This window comes from Nicotiana attenuata, unplaced genomic scaffold (assembly GCF_001879085.1).
Source record: "Nicotiana attenuata strain UT unplaced genomic scaffold, NIATTr2, whole genome shotgun sequence".
NCBI lineage: Eukaryota > Viridiplantae > Streptophyta > Magnoliopsida > Solanales > Solanaceae > Nicotiana > Nicotiana attenuata.
Genome location: NW_017672664.1, coordinates 146,507 through 167,763, shown reverse-complemented (window position 1 = coordinate 167,763; position 21,257 = coordinate 146,507). Strand labels below are relative to the sequence as shown.

At 39.9% G+C, this 21,257-nt stretch overlaps 2 protein-coding genes across 2 annotated transcripts; both read right to left on the bottom strand.

Moving 5' to 3' along the window:
* Positions 1-267: 267 nt before the first annotated feature.
* Positions 268-3,773, bottom strand: LOC109214021 (MYB-like transcription factor ETC1; the record flags this gene model as incomplete). Its single annotated transcript, XM_019377888.1, has 4 exons — positions 3,597-3,773; positions 3,141-3,228; positions 2,877-3,028; positions 268-301 (listed from the first exon to the last, which is right to left on the bottom strand). Coding segments are annotated over exons 1-4 (326 nt in total), but the record flags the coding sequence as incomplete, so codon positions are not given.
* Positions 3,774-18,561: 14,788 nt separating this feature from the next.
* On the bottom strand, positions 18,562-19,436 carry LOC109214020 (polyubiquitin 8). The gene has a single exon (XM_019377887.1). It carries the CDS (start codon positions 19,333-19,335, stop codon positions 18,562-18,564), a length of 774 nt encoding a protein of 257 aa, XP_019233432.1. The 5' UTR covers positions 19,336-19,436.
* Between the last annotated feature and the right edge of the window lie 1,821 nt (positions 19,437-21,257).

Below are 21,257 nucleotides of genomic sequence, written 5' to 3'. Positions count from 1 at the left end.
GACAATGACTTTATGAATTAACCAAAACAATATCTACCATTAATAGTCTACCCACTAACAACTAGAAATACTACTTATCTCCAACTTTGATAAGAATGAGTGATACTCAACATAAGTCTATAATAACAAAAGAATACTCAAGACACTAAAAGAATGACTATGGAGCGACTCTAAGAGTTCAAAGAAAAGACCATAACAATAAATAAAATCTCCGCCCACGCGAACAAATGCGAGGCTCACCAAGAACTATCAACTTGTGCGCTCTAATTAACGAAATCCTCGCCTGCGTCAACTGCTGTCTCTGGAAAAAAAATTTAGCGGGGAATGAATCGTTAGCTCAGTGAGTAATAACACTTCAACCACAACCGTTTTTATTAGGGACAAGTCAGAAAACATGCTAGTATATTAAACAGAAAATATCATAAAAATGTCCTTTCAGAAATAATAAACAATAATCAGTCTAGTCATGTGTTTTCATGTAATATAATTCAATTGATAATTTAGTAATAAGCTCGGTAAACACTGTGTAATATCAATATTCATGTTTGGGAGGTTTCCAAGGAAGGATCATGTAATCGGTACAACTGAGGACCTCTCCGCAAGAAGTCAACTATAACGGTAGTCCCTACTCGAGGAAAATCAGTAACCGTATGTTAGTTCTACCTTCCCACTAGCGAGGGCTGTAACGGTAATCGGTAATTACAAGGTGCACCAGGTCTAGCGAACCCGCCTTTAGCTACGAGATCCTTTAATGCCTACTCCCATTTATACTTGTCTCTGTAATCCGTATATAATCGTAATAAAATATTTTAAAACAATATAGCGCATTTCGGTTCTTATCAAATCATGTAATTTCATTTCGATAATAGTAAATTCAAGTAACGGTAAAACAAATCTAGTGACAACGGGAATATTTAAAACAACGGTAATCATCTCAAATAACTATTTTGGTATCATATCGAGTAAAAGACGTATCCCACATGCTAAACAAAATCATCAGTAACATATTCATATTAAAAATCATGTGTAAATCATGCAAGTTATGAAAACACAAATTGCGGTAAGGTTACTACTCATAGTACTCGTGCGAAATACCAAACTCGTTCACCTCGAACGATCCGTACGACTTTCTTCAATCAATCTATAACTACATCAACACCGATCTCGTGTTAATTTTCTTGTTTAGGCTAATCCATAACTAATTTAGAATATATAAACCCTTAGAGGTTCATGTTTGACCATCAATTTGCCGGATTATATTTACCCATAATATGAGTAATTCAGCTAGTCCATAGTCTATAACTTTTTAGCCCATTCATATAATATACTCGCTTAATTCATGAAAAGTCTTATGGATTTTCTCCCAGTTCCCTAAACCTCCTCTTTTTAACTCAGAATCAAATCCCAACATTATATTTACTTAGTCTCGCAAGGAATCATGTATATAAAAACTACTACCATTTTAAAAGAAGGAAAACTATATGTAATTACCTGGAGCTTATCGCTGAGACTAAAGAATATATGCCAATGTTTAAATGGAAACTATATTTGGCGGCAACACCAGAAACTTTCCCCTCTTTTCGTTTTCCCTGTTGATGCCTCTGTCACGTTATTTGGAGTTTGCAGAAGGGGATTTTCTATTTTTCTAACCCTTTTAGCTTCTGTCACGTTAATGGGCTAAGCCCACTTATAGCCTGTTTGGCCAAGCTTCTTTTTGGCCAAAAGTGCTTTTTTTGGCCAAAAGTGTTTTTGGCCAAAAATTGAGGTGTTTGGCCAAGCTTTTGGAAGGGAAAAAAGTGCTTTTGAGGAGAAGCAGAAGCAGTTTTGGAGAAGCAGAAAAAAGTAGCTTCTCTCCAAAAGCACTTTTGAGAAAAATACACTTAGAAGCAGTTTTTTAAAGCTTGGCCAAACACTAATTGCTGCTCAGAAGTGCTTTTCAAACTAATTAGCCAAACACAAACTGCTTCTCACTAAAAGTACTTTTGAGAAAAGCACTTTTGAAAAAAAGCACTTCTCAAAATAAGCTGATTTTTGCAGCTTGACCAAACGGGCTATTACTTGTATTCTTTCTTCCTTTTCTTTGTCTTGTACTCCCTCCGTTCCAATTTATGTGAACCTGTTTGACTGGGCACGGAGTTTAAGAAAAAATGAAGACTTTTGAAATTTGTGGTCCAAAACAAGTCAAAAGGGGACCCAGGGTATTTGTGTAGTTGTAAAAGCTTCTCATTAAGGTTAGAATTGTAACTTTATGCTAAATTGCTACCAAATTTAGAAAGGGGTCATTCTTTTTTGAACGGACCAAAAGGAAAATAGGTTCACATAAACTGAAACAGAGGAAGTATTATTTATTTATTTGTTGTTTCTTTATCTTTTTTTTGCAATTTACTTAATTACCCTTTTTTTAATGAGTATTACAATTTAACACTTTGTCATTTTCTTTTAAGCAAAGGGAAAAGAATGATGATGACCTGATATGAGTATTACTATCATTTGTTGTGTAATGTCGCATTTTCGTTGGAAATATTTGTCTAGAAGTTTTACTGAAACGTGAGGGATTAAGAACTATTTCCCTAATAATAATGGTTATAATTAAGCATATTAGGAATTTTTTTTTATACCATAAAAATAGCAGTCAACAAGAGTTGACGTGATGCTATTGCTGAAAACATAATTAAGTCAATAAAAATGTGTTCTCTCTAACATCTTAAGCTTTTAGATGAGATGTTCGCACATTTCAATATGGTATCAAAGGAGACCATATTGAAATAATCTCCACGTGTTAGATGGTCATAACACTTCAATAGCTACAGCTTAAACCAAAAACCATGCATAATAACCAATAGAAACTTAGATTGCAGGTAAAGTTTCAAGATTACGAGAGGTTGTTTCAAGCTTTCGTCTTTCTTCATTAATGGAGGAGGAAATTTTCAAGCGTTTTTCTGGCTTGTGATTTACGTATCTCGAGTTCCAGTACTTCTCAATTTCTTCAGGAGTTCTTCCTGGGATTCTTCCAGCAATTAATGACCACCTAAGGGACCATAAGGATTTTTTTATTAACGTAAAAGATGTACAGAATTGGAAAAATTACAAGTTATAGAAAAGAAGAAAATAGAAAGCACACAGAGAGATTATGTACGTACCTTTTTCCAACCAAGTTAAACATTTTAGCAATGAGCATTTCCTCCTCTTCTGAAAATTCAAGTTTAGAGGTTTCTTCGGTGGTTGTCTCTACATCGCAAAAGAGCATGAATTCATAAATATCATGTTCATCGATCTGTCATATTCACAAGAGGAATATGTAGTATTTTTTAATCCAAAAGTATAGCAAAGGCTAAATATTTGTTATTTGTGGCATTAGACTATAGTTACATCGGTGTACGGGTCATATCATAAAGTTGCTTCTAAACCACAAAATAAGCTGAACCTAATACTTATGTACTCGAGCCAGCGCCCTCTCTCCTCTCAAATGATAATGAAAATACGTACGTAGTATGATAGTGGCTAGTGCTCTAAATTCCTTAAAATAAACTGACAAGCAGAAAGAGAAACATCGGATTTAAATTGCTAGAAAAACAATTATACTATGAATAAGTTACCAGCTGAGACGAGGAAGGTATTATCTGATGTGCTCGATAGTTCATCTGCCATTAGAATAGCTAGAAGTTGATGTGCAATGGAGGAGTAAAGAAGAGTAGAAATAACAAGCTTGAATAGGTATATTTATGTATATAAATAAAGAGCAAAAAGAATCTAAAAGTAGGGGTCCTAGTGGGTGGTTCTGATTTTGCAAGAGACAGAGAGTTCAGTGAATAAACAAAAAGAAAAAAAATAAGAAGAATGGTAGTTACATAGAAATGTGTGGTGGTCCAATAAATTGGGGTAGGTGGATACATAAAATCGAAGGGTTAGTTGGAAATTCTATGTGAAGATTTTCACCAAACAAAAAGCGTTACCACTACTAGCTAGCTAGTTCTCAATGTTAGATTATTTTTGTTTTGACTTAACTTTTTGATTTACAAGACCAACTAAAACACAACTTAATACCCCTTATTTATTGGATATCATTATAGGTTAACAACAATTCCATTGATATCTTCTATTTCTTATGACTGGGTAATAGTGATATTGAAGACATAATTAATAAGTAAAAATATGTTATTTTTAAAAACTTAAATTTTTAAATGAGATGATCACACAACAGATCGAAGTTCTTGTTTCGGGTCTCACCGGTGTCCATTATGGAAAGAACTTTTACATGCCTGGCCCGTGAAAAAGAATAAGATCCGCACGTGAGGGGATGTGTTTAAGACATAAAAAAAATGAATCTATTTAATAGCTTAAACTTTTGATAAAATGGTCATACTGTCACGACCCGAAATTTTCACCTTCGGGACCGTGATGGCACCTAACATATCACTTGCTAGGCACGTTAGAGGATCTTTAAGCCAATATTAATCAGTTTCGATAAGTAAAATCAATTAAGCAGAAATAAAACTAAAACTGAGTGCGAAATGACATAAAAACCAATAATATTTAAGTACACCCCGGATCTGGAATCACAAGTTCACGAGCTTCTAGAGTTACTACATACAAAGTTTGAAATAAGTACAATTGTCTTGAATGATAAGAACAGTAAATAAGGGGAAGGTGGAAGGGGACTTCAAGGTTTGCGGACGCCGACAGATCTACCTCGAGTCTCCAAAAGCAAATCCGAGCTGGAACACCTCAAGGACAGCTGGGACCAGTACCAAAATCTGCACAAGAAGTACAAAGTATAGTATGAGTACAACCGACCCAATGTACTCCGTAAGTGTCGAGGTAGTGACGAGGCTATGACAAGGCACCCACGTAATTAAACATGTACAGATAACAATATACATACAACATAACAACAATTAAAGGCTAAACAAGTATTATTGGGAGGGGAAATGCGAAAGAGGTACAAGATACGAAATCTACAACAGAAAATGATAACCAGAACAGTTAGTAAACCTTTGACCAATAACACGAATAAACATAATCAACAAAAACTGTATGGCATCACCCTTCGTACTTTTGCTCTCAACCTCACTATGAATCAATGATAATAGCACGGCATCACCCTTCGTGCTTTTACTCTCGCTTTCATCATAAATCAATAGATACAGCACGTCATCACCCTTCGTGCATTAACTCTCAAATATGACACGGCATCACCCTTCGTGCATTAACTCTCAAATAAGGCACGGCATCATCCATCGTGCATTAACACTCACAATATGGCACGACATCACTCTTCATGCATTAACTCTCAAACATGGCACGACATCACCCTTCTTACATTAATACTCTCCCTTACCACATAACAATGAACACATAACAATAGGGAGATGAAATAAATAAGGACAAACTCTACGTCAACAATGGTTCCACAAAACCAAACTCAACTTCAGAAATAAAACCCAAATATCATAGACAGTCTATAAATGCGGAAAGAATGATCAATTTAGTAATTAACTAGTCTAAGCACGGATACCATGACCAAAGAAAATTACAAGAAACAAGTCTCACCTGCATGCCTTAACCCAACAACAACACATAAGTACTCGCCACCTCACATATACGTTGTACCCAACATCTAATCATATAGCAATTAGGCAAACAAGTCCTAATACCTCAAGTCAAGGTTACCCACGAGACTTACCTCGCTCCAAAGATCAACTCAAAGCTCAACCATAGCTTTGCCTTTCAAACAAGCCTCTGAACCAACAAAATCTAGCAAATTACCAACCAAACGATTCAACATAAGCCTTAGGAACTACCCACGATTGCAAAAGATTCAATTTTAGATCATTATTGAAAAAGTCAACTCCCGATCCCGCTTGGTCCAAACCCGAAATTCAAACCAAAACCCGATTACCCATTCACCCCAGAGCCCGGTTATGTAATTTGTTTTGAAATTTGACTTCAATTTGAGGTCTAAATTCCAATTTTACAAAAATCTCTAATTCTACCCAAACCCCCAATTTCCACCATGAAAGTCCTAGATTTTAGGTTGAAATCTTATGAAATGTAATGGAAGGTTGAAAGAAAATAGGTTAGAATCACTTACCAATGAATTGGGAAAAAAGGGCTCTTGGGAAAATCGCCTCTAGGGTTCTCTAGGTTTGAAAATTTGAAAGAATGAGATAATTCCCGTCTAACCCAGATTTTGATCAGCTACAGATGTCGTAATTGCGACATGGGGTTCGCAATTCCGAACCCTGCAAATGCGGAAAAAGACTTGCAATTGCGAAGCCTTCGCACCTCTGCTTTCATCGCATTTGCTATGAAATGTTCGCAAATGCGAACTCTGGTCCCCCGCAAATGAGACCCTTAGATCGCAATTGCGATCCCTTGCTGACCCAGGCATTCTTCGCAAATGCGAAGAATTGGTTCGCAAATGCAAACCTGAAAGGGATTTGAATGTTCGCAATTGCGAACACTGACCTCGCAATTGCGAGATCATCGACCAACACCAGAACCAGATACACCATCTATTTTTTTAACTCCAAAACTCACTTCGTAGCCTATCCGAAACTCACCCGAGCCCTCAGAGCTCCATACCAAATATGCACACAAGTCCAAAAATATCATACGAACTTGCTCGCGCGACCAAATCGCTAAAATAACACCCAGAACTATTAATCGAACACCAAATCAAATGAAATTTTTTAAAAAAATCTTTAGAATTGCTATTTTCACAACCGGGCGTCCGAATCACGTCAAACTAACTCCGTTTCTCACCAAATTCGATAGGCAAGTCATAAATATAGTATCGGTCCTATACCGGGTTCCGGAACCAAAATACGGACCCAATATCAATAAAGTCAAATAGTGGTCAAACTTTTAGATTCATTAAGCCTTTTTAATTTTTCAACAAAATACGATAACTCGAGCTAGGGATCTCCGTATTCAATTCCGGGCATACTCCCAAGTCCCAAATCATGATACGAACCCACCAGGACCGTTAAAATACAGATCCGGGCCTGTTTACTTAAAACGTTAACCGACATCATCTCTAATGGATTTTTAAGGTAAAATTTCATATTTTATCAATTTTTAAAATAAAAGCCTTCAGAAAAAAAGACCCGGACTGAGCACGCAAATCGTGGAAGGCTTATAGAAGCCTTTGGAGGCTTCAAAACACAAATTTAAGGTTTGAAACTCTAGATGACCTATCGGATCATCACATTCTCCACCTCTAAAATAACCGTTCGTTCTCGAACGGATATAGAAAAGTACCTGGACTGGTTAAAAGGTGTGGATATCTACTCCGTATGTCCGACTCGGACTCCCAAGTAGCTGCCTCGACGGGCTGACCTCTCCATTGCACTCGAACTAAAGGATAACTCACTGACCTCAACCGACGAACCTGTCGGGCTAGAATAGCCACCGGCTCCTCCTCATAAGTCAAATCCTTGTCCAACTTGACTGAACTGAAATCCAACACATGGGACGGATCACCGTGATACTTCCGGAGCATGGAAACATGGAACACCGGATGGACTGCTGACAAACTAGGTGGCAATGCAAGCTTGTAAGCCACCTCAACTTTCTGAAGAATCTCAAAAGGTCCGATATACCTAGGGCTCAACTTGCCCTTCTTTTCGAACCTCATCACACCCTTCATAGGTGAAATCCGGAGCAACACCCTCTCTCCGACCATGAATGCGACATCATGAACTCTACGGTCTGCATAACTCTTCTTCCTGGACTAAGCTGTGCGAAGACGATCCTGAATAATCTTGACCTTATCCAAGGCATCATGTACCAAATCTGTACCCAACAACCGAGCATCCCCCAGCTAGAACCATCCAACTGGCAAACGGTATCGCCTCCCGTATGATACCTCATAGGGAGCCATCTGAATGCTCGATTGGTAGTTGTTGTTGTAGGCAAACTCCGCAAGTGTCAAGAATTGATCCAAAGAGCCTCTGAAGTCTATAACACATGCGCAGATCATATCCTCTAATATCTGAATAGTGCGATCGGACTGTCCATCCATCTGAGGACGAAATATTGTGCTCAACTCGACCTGCATGCCCAACTTACGTTGTACTGCCCTCTAGAAGTGCACGGTGAAATGCGTACCTCGATCAGAAATGATAGACACAGGCGCACTGTGAAGACGAACGATCTCGCGGATGTAAATCTCAGCCAACCGCTCTAAAGAATAGGTAACTGCCATACGAATGAAATGCGCTAACTTGGTCAGCCTGTCCATGATAACCCATACCGCATCGAACTTCCTCTGAGTCCGTGGGAGTCCAACAACAAAATCCATAGTGATACGCTCCCACTTCCACTCAGGAATATCTAACTTCTGAAGCAAACCACCAGGTCTCTGATGCTTATACTTTACTTGCTGACAATTTAGACATCGAGCTACATATGCAACTATATCCTTCTGCATCCTTCTCCACAATAATGATGCCATAGGTCCTGATACATCTTGGCGGCAACCGGATGAATAAAATACCGGGAACTGTGGGCCTCCTCAAGAATCAACTCACGAAGTCCATCTATATTAGGCACACAAATACGACCTTGCATCCTCAAAACTCTGTCATCTCCAACAATAACCTGCTTGGCACCACCGTGTCGCACTGTATCCCTAAGGAGAAGCAAATGAGGGTCATCATACTGCCGCTCCCTGATGCGCTCAAACAAGGAAGACTGAGCGATTGTACAAGCTAGAACACGACTAGGCTCTGAAACATCCAACCTCACGAACTGATTGGTCAAAGCCTAAACATCTGATACAAGCAGTCTCTCACCGACTGGAATGTATGCAAGGCTGCCCGTACTCACAGTCTTTTTCTCAAGGCTTCGACCACCACATTGGCCTTCCCGGGATGATACAAGATGGTGATATCATAGTCTTTCAATAGCTCCAACCACCTCCTCTACCTTAAATTGAGATCCTTCTGTTTGAACAAATACTACAAGCTCCAATGATCCGTGAATACTTAGCACGACAAGCCGTAAAGATAGTGCCTCCAAATCTTCAGCGCATGAACAATGGCTGCCAGCTCAAAGTCATGAACAGGGTAATTCCTCTCATGAACCTTCAACTTCCGCGACACATATGCAATCACCCTACCATCCTGCATCAATATTGTACCAAGCCCGATACGAGACGCATCACAATGCACCGTATAAGATCCTGAACCTGTGGGCAACACAACCACTCGCATCGTAGTCAAAGCAGTATTGAGCTTCTTAAAGCTCGCCTCACACTCGTTCGATCATTTGAATGGGGCACCCTTATGGGTCAACCTGGTCAATGGGGATGCTATAGATGATAACCCTCCACGAACCGACGGTAATATCCAGCCACCCAAGAAACTCTGGATCTCTGTAGCTGAAGTGGGCCTAGGCCAGTTCTGAACTGCCTCAATCTTCTTAGGATCCACCTGAATGCCCTCTACTGATACTACATGCCCCAAGAAAAGGACCGAGTCCAACCAAAACTCGCACTTTAAAAACTTAGCATATAACTGGCTGTCTCTCAGAGTCTGAAGTATAATCCGAAGATGTTGCTCATACTCCTCTTGGCTACGGGAGTAGATCAAGATATCATCAATAAACACAATCACAAAGGAATCCAAATAGGGTTTTAACACCCGGTTCATCAAATCCATAAATATTGCTAGGGCATTTGTCAGCCCAAATAACATCACTAGAAACCATAATGCCCATACCGAGTCCGAAAAGCTGTCTTAGGACATTGGATGCCCTAATCCTCAGTTGATGGTAACCAGACCTTAAATAAATCTTTGAAAATACCTTGGCACCCTGAAGCTGATCAAATAAGTTATCAATCCTCGGTAATGGATACTTGTTCATGATGGTGACTTTATTCAGTTGCTTGTAATCTATGCACATCCTCATCGATCCATCCTTCTTCTTCACAAACAACACAGGTGCACCCCAGGGCGAGACACTAGGTCTAATGAATCCCTTATCAAGCAAATCTTGCAACTGCTCCTTCAATTTTTTCAACTCTGGTGGGGCCGTATGGTATGGCGGAATAGAAATAGGCTGAGTGCCCAGAGCCAAGTCAATATCCCTGTGGGGTGGTATCCCCGGCAGGTGTGCAGGAAACACCTCCGAAAACTCACGAACAACTAGTACTGAATCCAGGGAAGGAGCCTCCGCACTAGAATCATGGACATAAGCCAAATAAGCTAGACATCCCTTCTCGACCATATGTCGAGCCTTCACATTAGAGATAACCTTGCTGGTAGAATGGCCAGGAGTCCCTCTCCACTCTAATCGAGGCAACCCCGGCAAGGCTAAGGTCATCGTCTTGGCGTGGCAATCCAATATAGTATGATAAAGTGACAGTCAATCCTTATCCAAGATAACATCAAAATCTACCATATCAAGAAGTAGGATATCTACGCTAGTCTCAAGACTCCCAATTGTAACCACACACGAACAATAAACACGATCTACAACAATAAAATCTCCCGCAGGTGTGGACACATACACAGGAGCACTCAAAGAATCACGAGGAACAACCAGATATGAAGCAAATAGGATGACACATAGGAATAAGTAGAGCCCGGATCAAATAGAATTGAAGTATCTCTATGGCAAACTGAAACAATACCTATGATAACAGTGTCAGATGACTCAGCCTTAGGCCTGGCTGGGAAAGCATAACACCGGGGTTGGGCCCACCACTCAGAACCACACCTCTAGGACGGGCCCTAGTTGGCTGGCCTCCACCTCTAGCAGCCTGACCTCCACCTCTAATGGCCTGACCTACACATCTAGCTATCTGACCCCTACCTCTAGCTGGCTGAGCGAGCGGTGAAATACCCGGAGCCGGAACCATGGCACGAGAACCCTGCTATTGTGAGTTGGTCGATGTCCGTGAGCAAAATCTAGCAATGTGCCTCGGATCACCACAAGTATAACAGGACCTCGACTGCTGTGACTGCTGACCCTAAAACTGACCATATCGACCTTAGTAACCACCCTGAAAGCTCTAGAGCAGAGGTGCACTAATAGGAGTTGGTGGTGTACTATAGGCTAGCTGGTCGAAATGAGACATATGAGGGATGCGACCACCTGAAGCACAGTGGGACGCCTGGAGTGCTGAATGAAATGTCTTGGGAGGATGGCCTCTACCAAAAGTACCCCTGCCTCCAGACGAGGCATCACTGAACCCATCGAAATGACGAGGCCTCTTATTAGACCCCTGATCTCTCTCCTGTGCAAGAACCATCTCGATCCGCTTGGTGATATTAGCAGCCGTCTGAAAAGAAATCTCACCCCCAGTCTCCTTGTCTATCTATAGCTTGATAGGGTGAGCGACTCCATCAATAAACCTCCTCACCCTCTCTCTGAGTAGGAAGCAGAAGAAGAGCATGACGAGCTAGGTCCACAAAACGGGTCTCATACTGAGTGACTGACATACTGCCCTGCTGGTGGCACTCAAACTGCCTGCGGTAATCCTATCTCAGTGTGATAGGGAGGAACTTCTCTAGAAAAAGATCTCTTTCTTAAATAGCAGTATCACTACCAAAGATAACAATCCCTACATTCTCATTCTCAAGATTCAAGGCTATTCCTTAGCTGAGAGAACTGGACCCAAGTAAGAGCAGGCGACCCAACTGGTCTGGTCGATACAAAATCATTCCACCATCTTGTCACGACCCAATTTCCATCTCAGGTCGTGATGGCGCCCAACGCCGTTGTTAGGCAAGCCAACATTAATCAATCTAGTGATTTTTCGTTTTAAATAAGTTCCTAAGTGAATGTTATTTTTCTCAATTCATCAAGGTTTAGGAGTTTTCAAATAAAACACAATTTAAGCGGAAGCAATTAAGTAAAAATCGAAATCACGTAAGCAAATCCAAAATCATAAGTCTACTAGCGTGTGTGCCAAGACCTGGTGTCACAAGTATGAGGGCATCTAGTAGAATATACAAAAGAATACTAGTCTACTGTCTGAAAGGAGACATAAAATATAATATAAAGAAGACCCCAGCTGCTGCAGAACGGCTCAGAAGGCAGCTCACCGGGAAGTCTTGAAAGGGGAATCCGATCTACGCGCCGGAATGGTGACCAGATGCACCTACCTCAAATCCTGTACAATCAAGTACAGAAGTGTAGCGTGAGTACATAAAAATATGTACCCAGTAAGTATCTCGTCTAACCTCGAAGAAGTAGTGACGAGGGGTCGACTCCGACACTTACTAGGGCCAACAATATAATAATATAAAGTTCCAAATTTAATCATGGTTTATGTAGATGACAATAAGCTCAGAATAAGAATAATAAATGAAAAATCCTTCCATCATATTTAGGAATCCAAGGCACTTTCTTTATTTAAAACAAGTGACCTTTCAAGCAGCAAATTATACAATTTATAAAGAGCTCCAGTTCTATTATCACACACAAATACCACCGAGGACGTTCGGCCTGATCCAACATAAATATAAATTGTGCACTGTCGAGGGTCGAACGACGCGAACCATATATGCATCTATCAACCTGCCTAGGCGATCAGCCCGCTCCCATGAGAGTAGTGGAAATAGTCACCCGCTCGCGAAATATACTTGCGATGCAATTAACTATAAATATAACATAATTTTTTCTCAATTCTTTTTAAAATAATAATTTACTTGAAATCCTCAACTTAGTGCTATTCAATGCAAATCAACAAATATGTTGAGATAACGGTACCCACAAAGTATGGTGTAAGCCTAGAACTAACCGGACATAACAAGAATAGTAGCTAAGTAGGGACTCTCTTCACTTCGTGCGTACGTAGCCCCCCACAAATAATCATATATTAATTAAATTCACCTATGGGGAAATTTTTCCTCTTACAAGGTTAGAAAAGAGACTTGCCTCGTCTCAAGGCCTACTTCCAAACTCAAGAATGCGCTCAAACTCTCAAACCGGAGCCAAACAATCCAAAACTATTCAAATAGTGTAAAAACCAATCATTATAGATTCAAAAGTTCATATTCTAACTATTAAAATGATTACCCAACCCCAAAGGCAAGATTCCTAAAATTCACCCCCGGGCCCACGCGCCCAGATTCCGAATTTTTTTGAAGGAAGTTGTTACCCATAACCTAAGGAACATAAATATGTGATTATTACTAAGTTTCATGGTCAATTTCTTGGTAAAAGTCTCATTCTTGTCAAACCCTAGGTTTTTCATCTATCCCATGATTTCTACAAATTTTTATATTGAAATCTACCCAAAATCTATGTATTGAACTCACAATAGGTAGAAATTACTTACCTCCAAAAGCTAGGTGGAAATCCCTCTCAAAAAGCTCCAATAATCGCCCAAAGAGTGAGAGAAAATGAGTGAAAATGGCTTAAGTCCCGTATTAATTGAACCTCACTACCCCAGCGATTTTCGCACCTGCGGTGCATAGCCACACCTGCGGATCCGCTTCTGCGGACCAGGTGTCCGCTTCTGCGGTATTGGCTAGGCCGGCTAGGTTCCCTTCTGCAGACGGGCTCTCACTCTTGCGGTCCCCCTTCTGCGGAAAAGGAGCCGCATCTGCGAAACCTAGGCTCCACTCCTTGGGCCGCATCTGCGAGGTGTTGCCCGCACCTGCGGTCTCGCACCTGCAGCTGACCATCCGCAAGTGCGGTTATGACAGCAGCTGGAGCTTCGGCTCTTGCTCCAACTTTCAAATTGGTCCGGGCCTCGTCCGATTGACGCTCGGGGTCCTCAGGGCCCCGCCCGAATATACCAACAAGTTTGGAATCATAAAACGGACTCGCACGAACTCTCGGAACTCCCGAAACAACATTAAAACTAAGAATCACACCCTAAAACCAATTGATTCAAACTTATGAACTTCAAGTTCTTCAATTTACTTCCAATGTGCCGAAACATACTTATACTACTCGGAATGACACCAAATCTTGTGTGCAGGTCATAAATAACATACGAAACTATTCCTAGTCTCGGAATTCCATTTGGACCTCGATATCTCCAAAACCCGCTCCAAACCAAATTTAAAGAACTTTAAAATTCTTCAAGAACCAACTTTCCCTATTAGGCGCCAAAACGCTCCTGGGTCATCCAAAATCCAATCCGGACGTACGCCCAAGTCCAAAATCATCATACGAACCTATTGGAACTGTCAAATCCCGATTCTGAGGTCGTTGACTCAAAATGTTGACCGAAGTCAAACTTGCCCTTTTAGGCCAACCTTAAGGAACCAAGTGTTCCAATTTCAACCCAAACTCTTCCAAATCCCGAACCAACCACCCTCGCAAGTCATAAATCAGTATGGAAAGTCTTATTTAGGGGAACAGGGTTCTAGAAAGCAAAACGAGCGGTCGGGTCATTACACATCTCTTGGCGGAACCCGTCATCTGAAACACGGCAAAATCGACCCCATGGTCTCAACTATCCCCATGTTCTGTAGCACCTCATGGCAACGGTCAAGATAATCTTGTGGGTCCTCAGAAGGTGCACCACTGAAGTGAATTGAGAAAGGATTTGTGAACTTGTCAAATCTCAATAAGCCCTCCGAAGACATGGCTGGCGCACCACCGGCCTGTGCCACAACAACCTGCTGAACTACCCCAACTGGTGGGGCTGCTGGAGTCTGATACTAGGGAGCCATCTTCTCCGGAGCGTGAGTATCTGGAGTCTGTGCTCCTCCCCCAGCCTGAGAGACGGCTGATGCCATAGGAAATTTACCAGGCTGGGCCACACTCTCCATAAGGCCCACCAAACGGACTAGAGCGTCCTGAAGCACTGGGGTAGCAATGAACCCCTCTAGGACCTGAGTTGGTCCTATAGGTACTGTCTGAGCTGGAACCTCCTCATCAAAATCCACCCGAGACTCCACTGTTGGTGCTGCTGCTCGAGCTCTAGGCTGAGCTCTGCCCCTGTCTCGGCCTCTGGCGCGACCTCTGCCTCGTCCTCTGCCTCTAGTAGGAGCAGCCACTAAGGTCTCCGGCTGCTGTCCAGCTAAAGATGCAGTATGTGTTCTCGCCATCTATGCTAGAACAAGAGTAGAAGAGTTCAATTATTAAAAAGAGAATAAAATCACACGGCAGAGAAGAATATAAGTGAAATTTGTTCCTAAACTTCATAGCCTCTGGAAGATAAGTACAAATGTCTCTATATCGATCCTCTAGACTCTACTAAGCTTGCTCGTGACTCGTGATACCTAGGTAACCTAGGGCTCTGATACCAACTTGTCACGACCCAAAATTCCCACCTTCGGGACCGTGATGGCGCCTAACATTTCACTTCCTAGGCAAGCCAACGTTAGAGGATCTTTAAGCCAATTTTAATCAGTTTCAATAAGTAAAATTAATTAAGCCGAAAATTAAACTAAAACTGGGTACGGAATGACATAAAAACCAATAATACTTAAGTACACCCCGGATCTGGAGTCACGAGTTCACGAGCTTCTAGAGTTACTACATACAGAGTTTGAAATAAGTACAACTGTCTCGAATGATAAGAACAGTAAATAGGGGGAAGGTGGAAAGGGACTTCAAGGTCTGCGGACGCCAGCAGATCTACCTCGAGTCTCCAAAAGCAAATCTAAGCTGAAATAACTCACAGACAGCTGGGACCAGTACCAAAACCTGCACAAGAAGTGCAGAGTGTAGTATGAGTACAACCGAAATAATGTGCTCCGTAAGTGTCGAACCTAACCTCAACGAGGTAGTGACGAGGTTATGACAAGACACCCACGCAATTAAACCTGTGTAGATAACAGTATACGTACAACATAACAACAAATAAAGGCTAAACATGTATTATTGGGAGGGGACATGCAAAAGGGGTACAAGATACAAAATCTACAACAGGAAATGATAACCTAGAACAGTCAGTAAACCTTTGACCAATAACACGAATAAACATAATCAACAAAAACTACACGATATCACCCTTCGAGCTTTTACTCTCAACCTCACTATGAATCAATAATAACCGCACGACATCACCCTTCGTGTTTTTACTCTCACTTTCATCATAAATCAATAGATACGACACGACATCACCCTTCATGCACTAACTCTCAAATATGGCACGACATCATCCTTCATGCATTAACTCTCAAATATGGTACGGTATCACCCTTCGTGCATTAACACTCACAATATGACACGACATCACCCTTCGTGCATTAACTCTAAAACATGGCACGACATCACCTTTTATGCATTAACACTCTCCCTTACCACATAACAATGAACACATAATAATAGGGAGATGAAATAAACAAGAACAAACTCTACGCAAACAATGATTCCACAAAACCAACCTCAACTTCAGAAATAATACTCAATAATCATAGATAGTCCATAAATACGAAAGAACGAACAATTTAGTAATTAAATTAGTCTAAGAATAGATATCATGATCAAAGAAATAAATAAATTACAAGAAACAAATCCCACCCGCATGTCTAAACCCAACAACAACGCATAAGTACTCGTCACCTCACATATACGTTGTACCCAACATCTAATCATGTAGCAATTAGGCAAACAAGTCCTAATCCCTCAAGTCAAGGTTAACCACGATACTTACCTTGCTCCAAAGATCAACTCAAAGCTTAACCACAACTTTGCTTTCAAACAAGACTCCGAACTAACAAAATCTAGCAAATTACCAACCAAATGATTCAAAATAAGCCTTAGGAATTACCCATGATTGCAAAAAATTCAATTTAGGTTACTATTGAAAAAGTCAAAAAAAAAGTCAACTCCCGTGCCCGCTTGGTCCAAACTCGAAATTCGAACCAAAACCCGATTACCCATTCACCCCCGCGCACGGTTATGTAATTTGTTTTGAAATCCGACCTCAATTTATGGTCTAAATTCCAAGTTTACAAAAATCCATAATTCTACCCAAACCCCCAATTTCTACCATGAAATTCCTAGATTTTAGGTTGAAATCTTATGAAATGTAATGGAAGATTGAAAGAAAATAGCTTAGAATCACTTACCAATGAATTAGGGGAGAAGGGCTCTTGGGAAAATCGCCTCTAGGGTTCTCTAGGTTTGAAAATTTGAAAGAGTGAGATAATTCCCGTCTAACTCAGATTTTGATCAGTTGCAGATGTCGCAATTGCGAACCCCGCAAATGCGAACCCCGCAAATGCGAAAAAAACCTCGCAATTGCGAAGCCTTCGCACCTCTGCTTTCACCGCATTTTGCGGTGAAATGTTTGCAAATGTGAACTCTGGTCCCCCGCAAAAGCGACCGTTAGATCACAATTGCGATCCCTTGCTGACCCAGGCATTCTTCGCAAATGCAAAGAATTAGTTCGCAAATGCGAACCTGACAGGGATTTGAGTGCTCGCAATTGCGAACACTGACCTCGCAATTGCGAGATCAGAGACCATCACCAGAACCAGATACACCAGTTATTTTCCCAAGTCCAAAACTCACTCCGTAGCCTATCCGAAGCTAACCTGAGCCCTTGGGGCTCCAAACCGAACATGCACACAAGTCCAAACATCATACGAACTTGCTCATGCGATCAAATCGCCAAAATAACACCTAGAACTATGAATCGGACACCAAATCAAATGAAATTTTCAAGAAAACTTTAGAATTGCCATTTTCACAAGCGGACGTCCGAATCACGTCAAACTAACTCCATCTCTCACCAAATTCTACAGGCAAGTCATAAATAAAGTATCGGACCTGTACCGGATTCCGGAACTAAAAAACGGACCCGATATCAATAAAGTCAGACATTGGTCAAACTTTTAGATTCATTAAGCCTTTATACTTAAATTTTCAACAAAATACGATAACTCGAGTTAGGGACCTCCGAATTCAATTCCGGACATACCTCCAAGTCACAAATCACGATATGGACCCACCGGGACCGTCAAAATACAGATCCGGGTTTGTTTACACAAAACGTTAACCAAAGTCAACTCAAATAGATTTTTAAGGTAAAATTTTATATTTTATCAATTTTTAACATAAAAGCCTTCCGAAAAAAATACCCAGACTGCGCACGCAAATCGAGAAAGGCTTAAATAAGCTTTTGGAGGCTCGAACACAAATTTAAGGTTTAAAACTCTAGATGACCTATCGCGTCATCACACATACATATAAACATTTTAAGAGATTGGTATGTACTCGATCGTTAGAGATGATCTATGCGTGATGAAAAACTGTATGTTGTATTAGATACCAATTTGTGTTTAAATACAAGTCTTCCAAAGAGTATTCCTTGTTTCAGGAGACTTATTCAAATCTAAACACAGTCAAAGCTAACTAAATGATAACGCTAATCTATTAGATAACTCTAATATCTATCTAATCCAAAGGATAAACACAAATGACAAATACTAATTCTAAATGATACTACTATCTGGTAACAAGAATAGATTATGCCAATAATACACTTCAACAAGTTACCTTTCAACATAATGACATAGACCATTAGCCATATACTAATATGCATAAATATAAAGTCAAGAAATAGTGACTTTTTTTTTTTTATTTTTATTTTTTTTTTTTATTTTTTAATGTTGCTAATTAACATAAGCTGTTGTCTCAACATGCTTCCCTACTAACAGACCCTTTAAAAACATAGACGAAATCCCCATTTTCAACACCATGCCAACGAAGACTACAACTATCCCTCATAATCCTTTGTTTATGAATGAAAATATATTCATCCATAGGCAGAATTTTTCGATCTAATAATAGCTGTCTCAAATCATTAACAGTACCCAAATCACTCATTTCCACTGGAATTTTTGCTGCATTTAGCAAACTAGATGAAGTTTGCACCACTAGGCTCAGTCCTCTTGAAGGTGGATCAGTAACCATTCGCGCCATAGTCTTTAAAAACACAATTATTTCTGAAAATTCTTGAACCCCATATTCAGTTAAACTCCGATAATCATCGTTTAATTCATTCCCAGATAAGTAAAGAGATATTCTCCTAATTGGGGTCCCATCAACTATGTGAATTTTTTCTTTTAGGCTTCGAACAGTTTCAGTCCTGTCAATGTCTATGTTGATTTTTCTAGCTGAAATTTTCACAATAATTTGGAATTTTTCAATCTGTTGTAAGGATGTTTCTGCAATAGTAGTAGTATTTTGGAATATGGTTAGATGGATTTTTGTACCTTGAGTAATTATTGGATAATCTTGGATGTATAGTCCATCCAATAATTCAAATCCAAAAACTAAGAGAGTTTGGGAAGCCACTGGTACTCCTAAGAGGTTTTCTATTTTTTGTTTTGTTTCAAGAATTGACTCTTGAGGGCTTACTTCCATAGAAAATTCATTACCACCCATAATAATGGTGATATTCATCATTGTACGAGATGTTTATACTGTTGAAAGTAAAGTGATTGGAGAAAAATACAAAGATATGAAAGTGTATGTATTGTGTATTTGCAGTGTTGAAGGATGAAATATATAACGAAAGATCACGTAAGAAGAATGAGAATTACTTTTTGCATGTCCTATCGCGCGAAAAAAAGTTTATATTACATGCATTGCGAGCGTATAAAAATTTTGTACCATTAGATTAAGTTGATTTTCAGCAACATATAAATCTTGATTGTAAGTTTGATATGGTAACCTAAAAAATAGAATATATAATAACATGTTGTAATAAGTTAAATTGACTGATGGTGTAAAAGTTATTTAAACTCTCGAAATGGTATTTAACTGTGGTGCATTTACTTATTGACATGAAGCATGTGTAAATGTAGACATGCAAACTTTACCTACACGGCAGGTGAATGCAGCCCTTTCATGTATGTTCACAAAGATTTCCTGATTTGTCAAATTGAAGTCATGTTAGAAAATGGTTTTGACCACTGTTTAGAGAAATCGTTAATCGGTCACTTAAAAAAACGCTGAATTTACGGAGGTTTTATTTACATATTGCGGCGGTCAGAAACCTCCGCAATATACTTTTACGGCAGTTTCCAAAACCCTCGCAATAATGTTCGTCGCAACCAATTTGCGGGAATTTTTTGACAGACCGCCGTTATCATATAGCGGCGGGTAAGGGGGGTTGAAATAGACAAGATTCAGCTCAGATCCAAAGAAATAGAATCCGATATTCTCTCATTTCTTTGTCTTTTCTTTCATATTCGATTTCTTCTGGGGAAGAGGATCAAGTTGGCCCTTGCGAACAGCTTGATGCACTATCTCCCTTCAACCCTTTGAGCGAAATGCGGCAAAAGAAAAGGAAGGAAAATCCATGGACCGACCCATCATCTCCACCCCGTAGGAACTACGAGATCACCCCAAGGACGCCTCAGCTGCATACATCACTGCACTTCCACTTGACACCTATCGTAATGATAAACGGCTCGTCTCGCCGTGACCTTCTCTTGAATTCTCAAAAAAACTTCTGTCGCTCCATCCCCGCAGGGGCAGAGAACCCGTCCCCTCCGCAATTCGGTAGTTTGGCTGTCACTTATTTAAAAAATAGCGGAGGTCTAAACCCCCGCAATTTGTTTATTTAACCCAAACAAATTTTATAGCACAATAGGTTAAACCCCGGAATGCTTCATTTATCAATAATTCCATAGGATTTTCAAGAGGCAATGCATCTGGGATAACCTTTGTGCTTCTAGAGTTCGTTTCCCCATGAAGAATTCAAGTGACATAATTTTGAGGGAATGACTTGCTAATAATCAAATGATCGTACACCATCTCTCTAGTCTGCCACTTCCCAAAACCACATTTCGAACATGGACATTTTATTATATCCCCTATAGCTGCATTCTTAAATGCAAAATTTAGAAATTGATTTAAATCAAGTAAATATTTTGTTGTATTTTTAGGCATTCCAATCCAAGATTTATCGGATCCATTGGAAGGGACTGATATATAACCTTTCAGAAGTGAAACTGATCCACAATAAGATTAGTGTGTCACCGATCAGGACTTCTCCGAGCAAGAGTATTTACTATAACCTACAATTTTTCCATGAGAAAGGATGATTTAATAACCTATCAATGCGATAACATTATAAAATTTTGTAGGATAATAAAAAGTGAAGTTAAAGTTCTGATAATTATATAGGATGGTAGTTTACTGATATTTTATAGTTTAGTTAAGAGAATTATGGCTCTCTAGTATATGCAACAAAATATATGCAATAATAAGAACGACAAAAATATTATCTAGTTTACTTTAGTGTTAGAATCAAAACAGTATTTAGTACAAAGATAATACAAACATTCCTAAAGAAGATAATAAAATCAAGTAAGCACTTC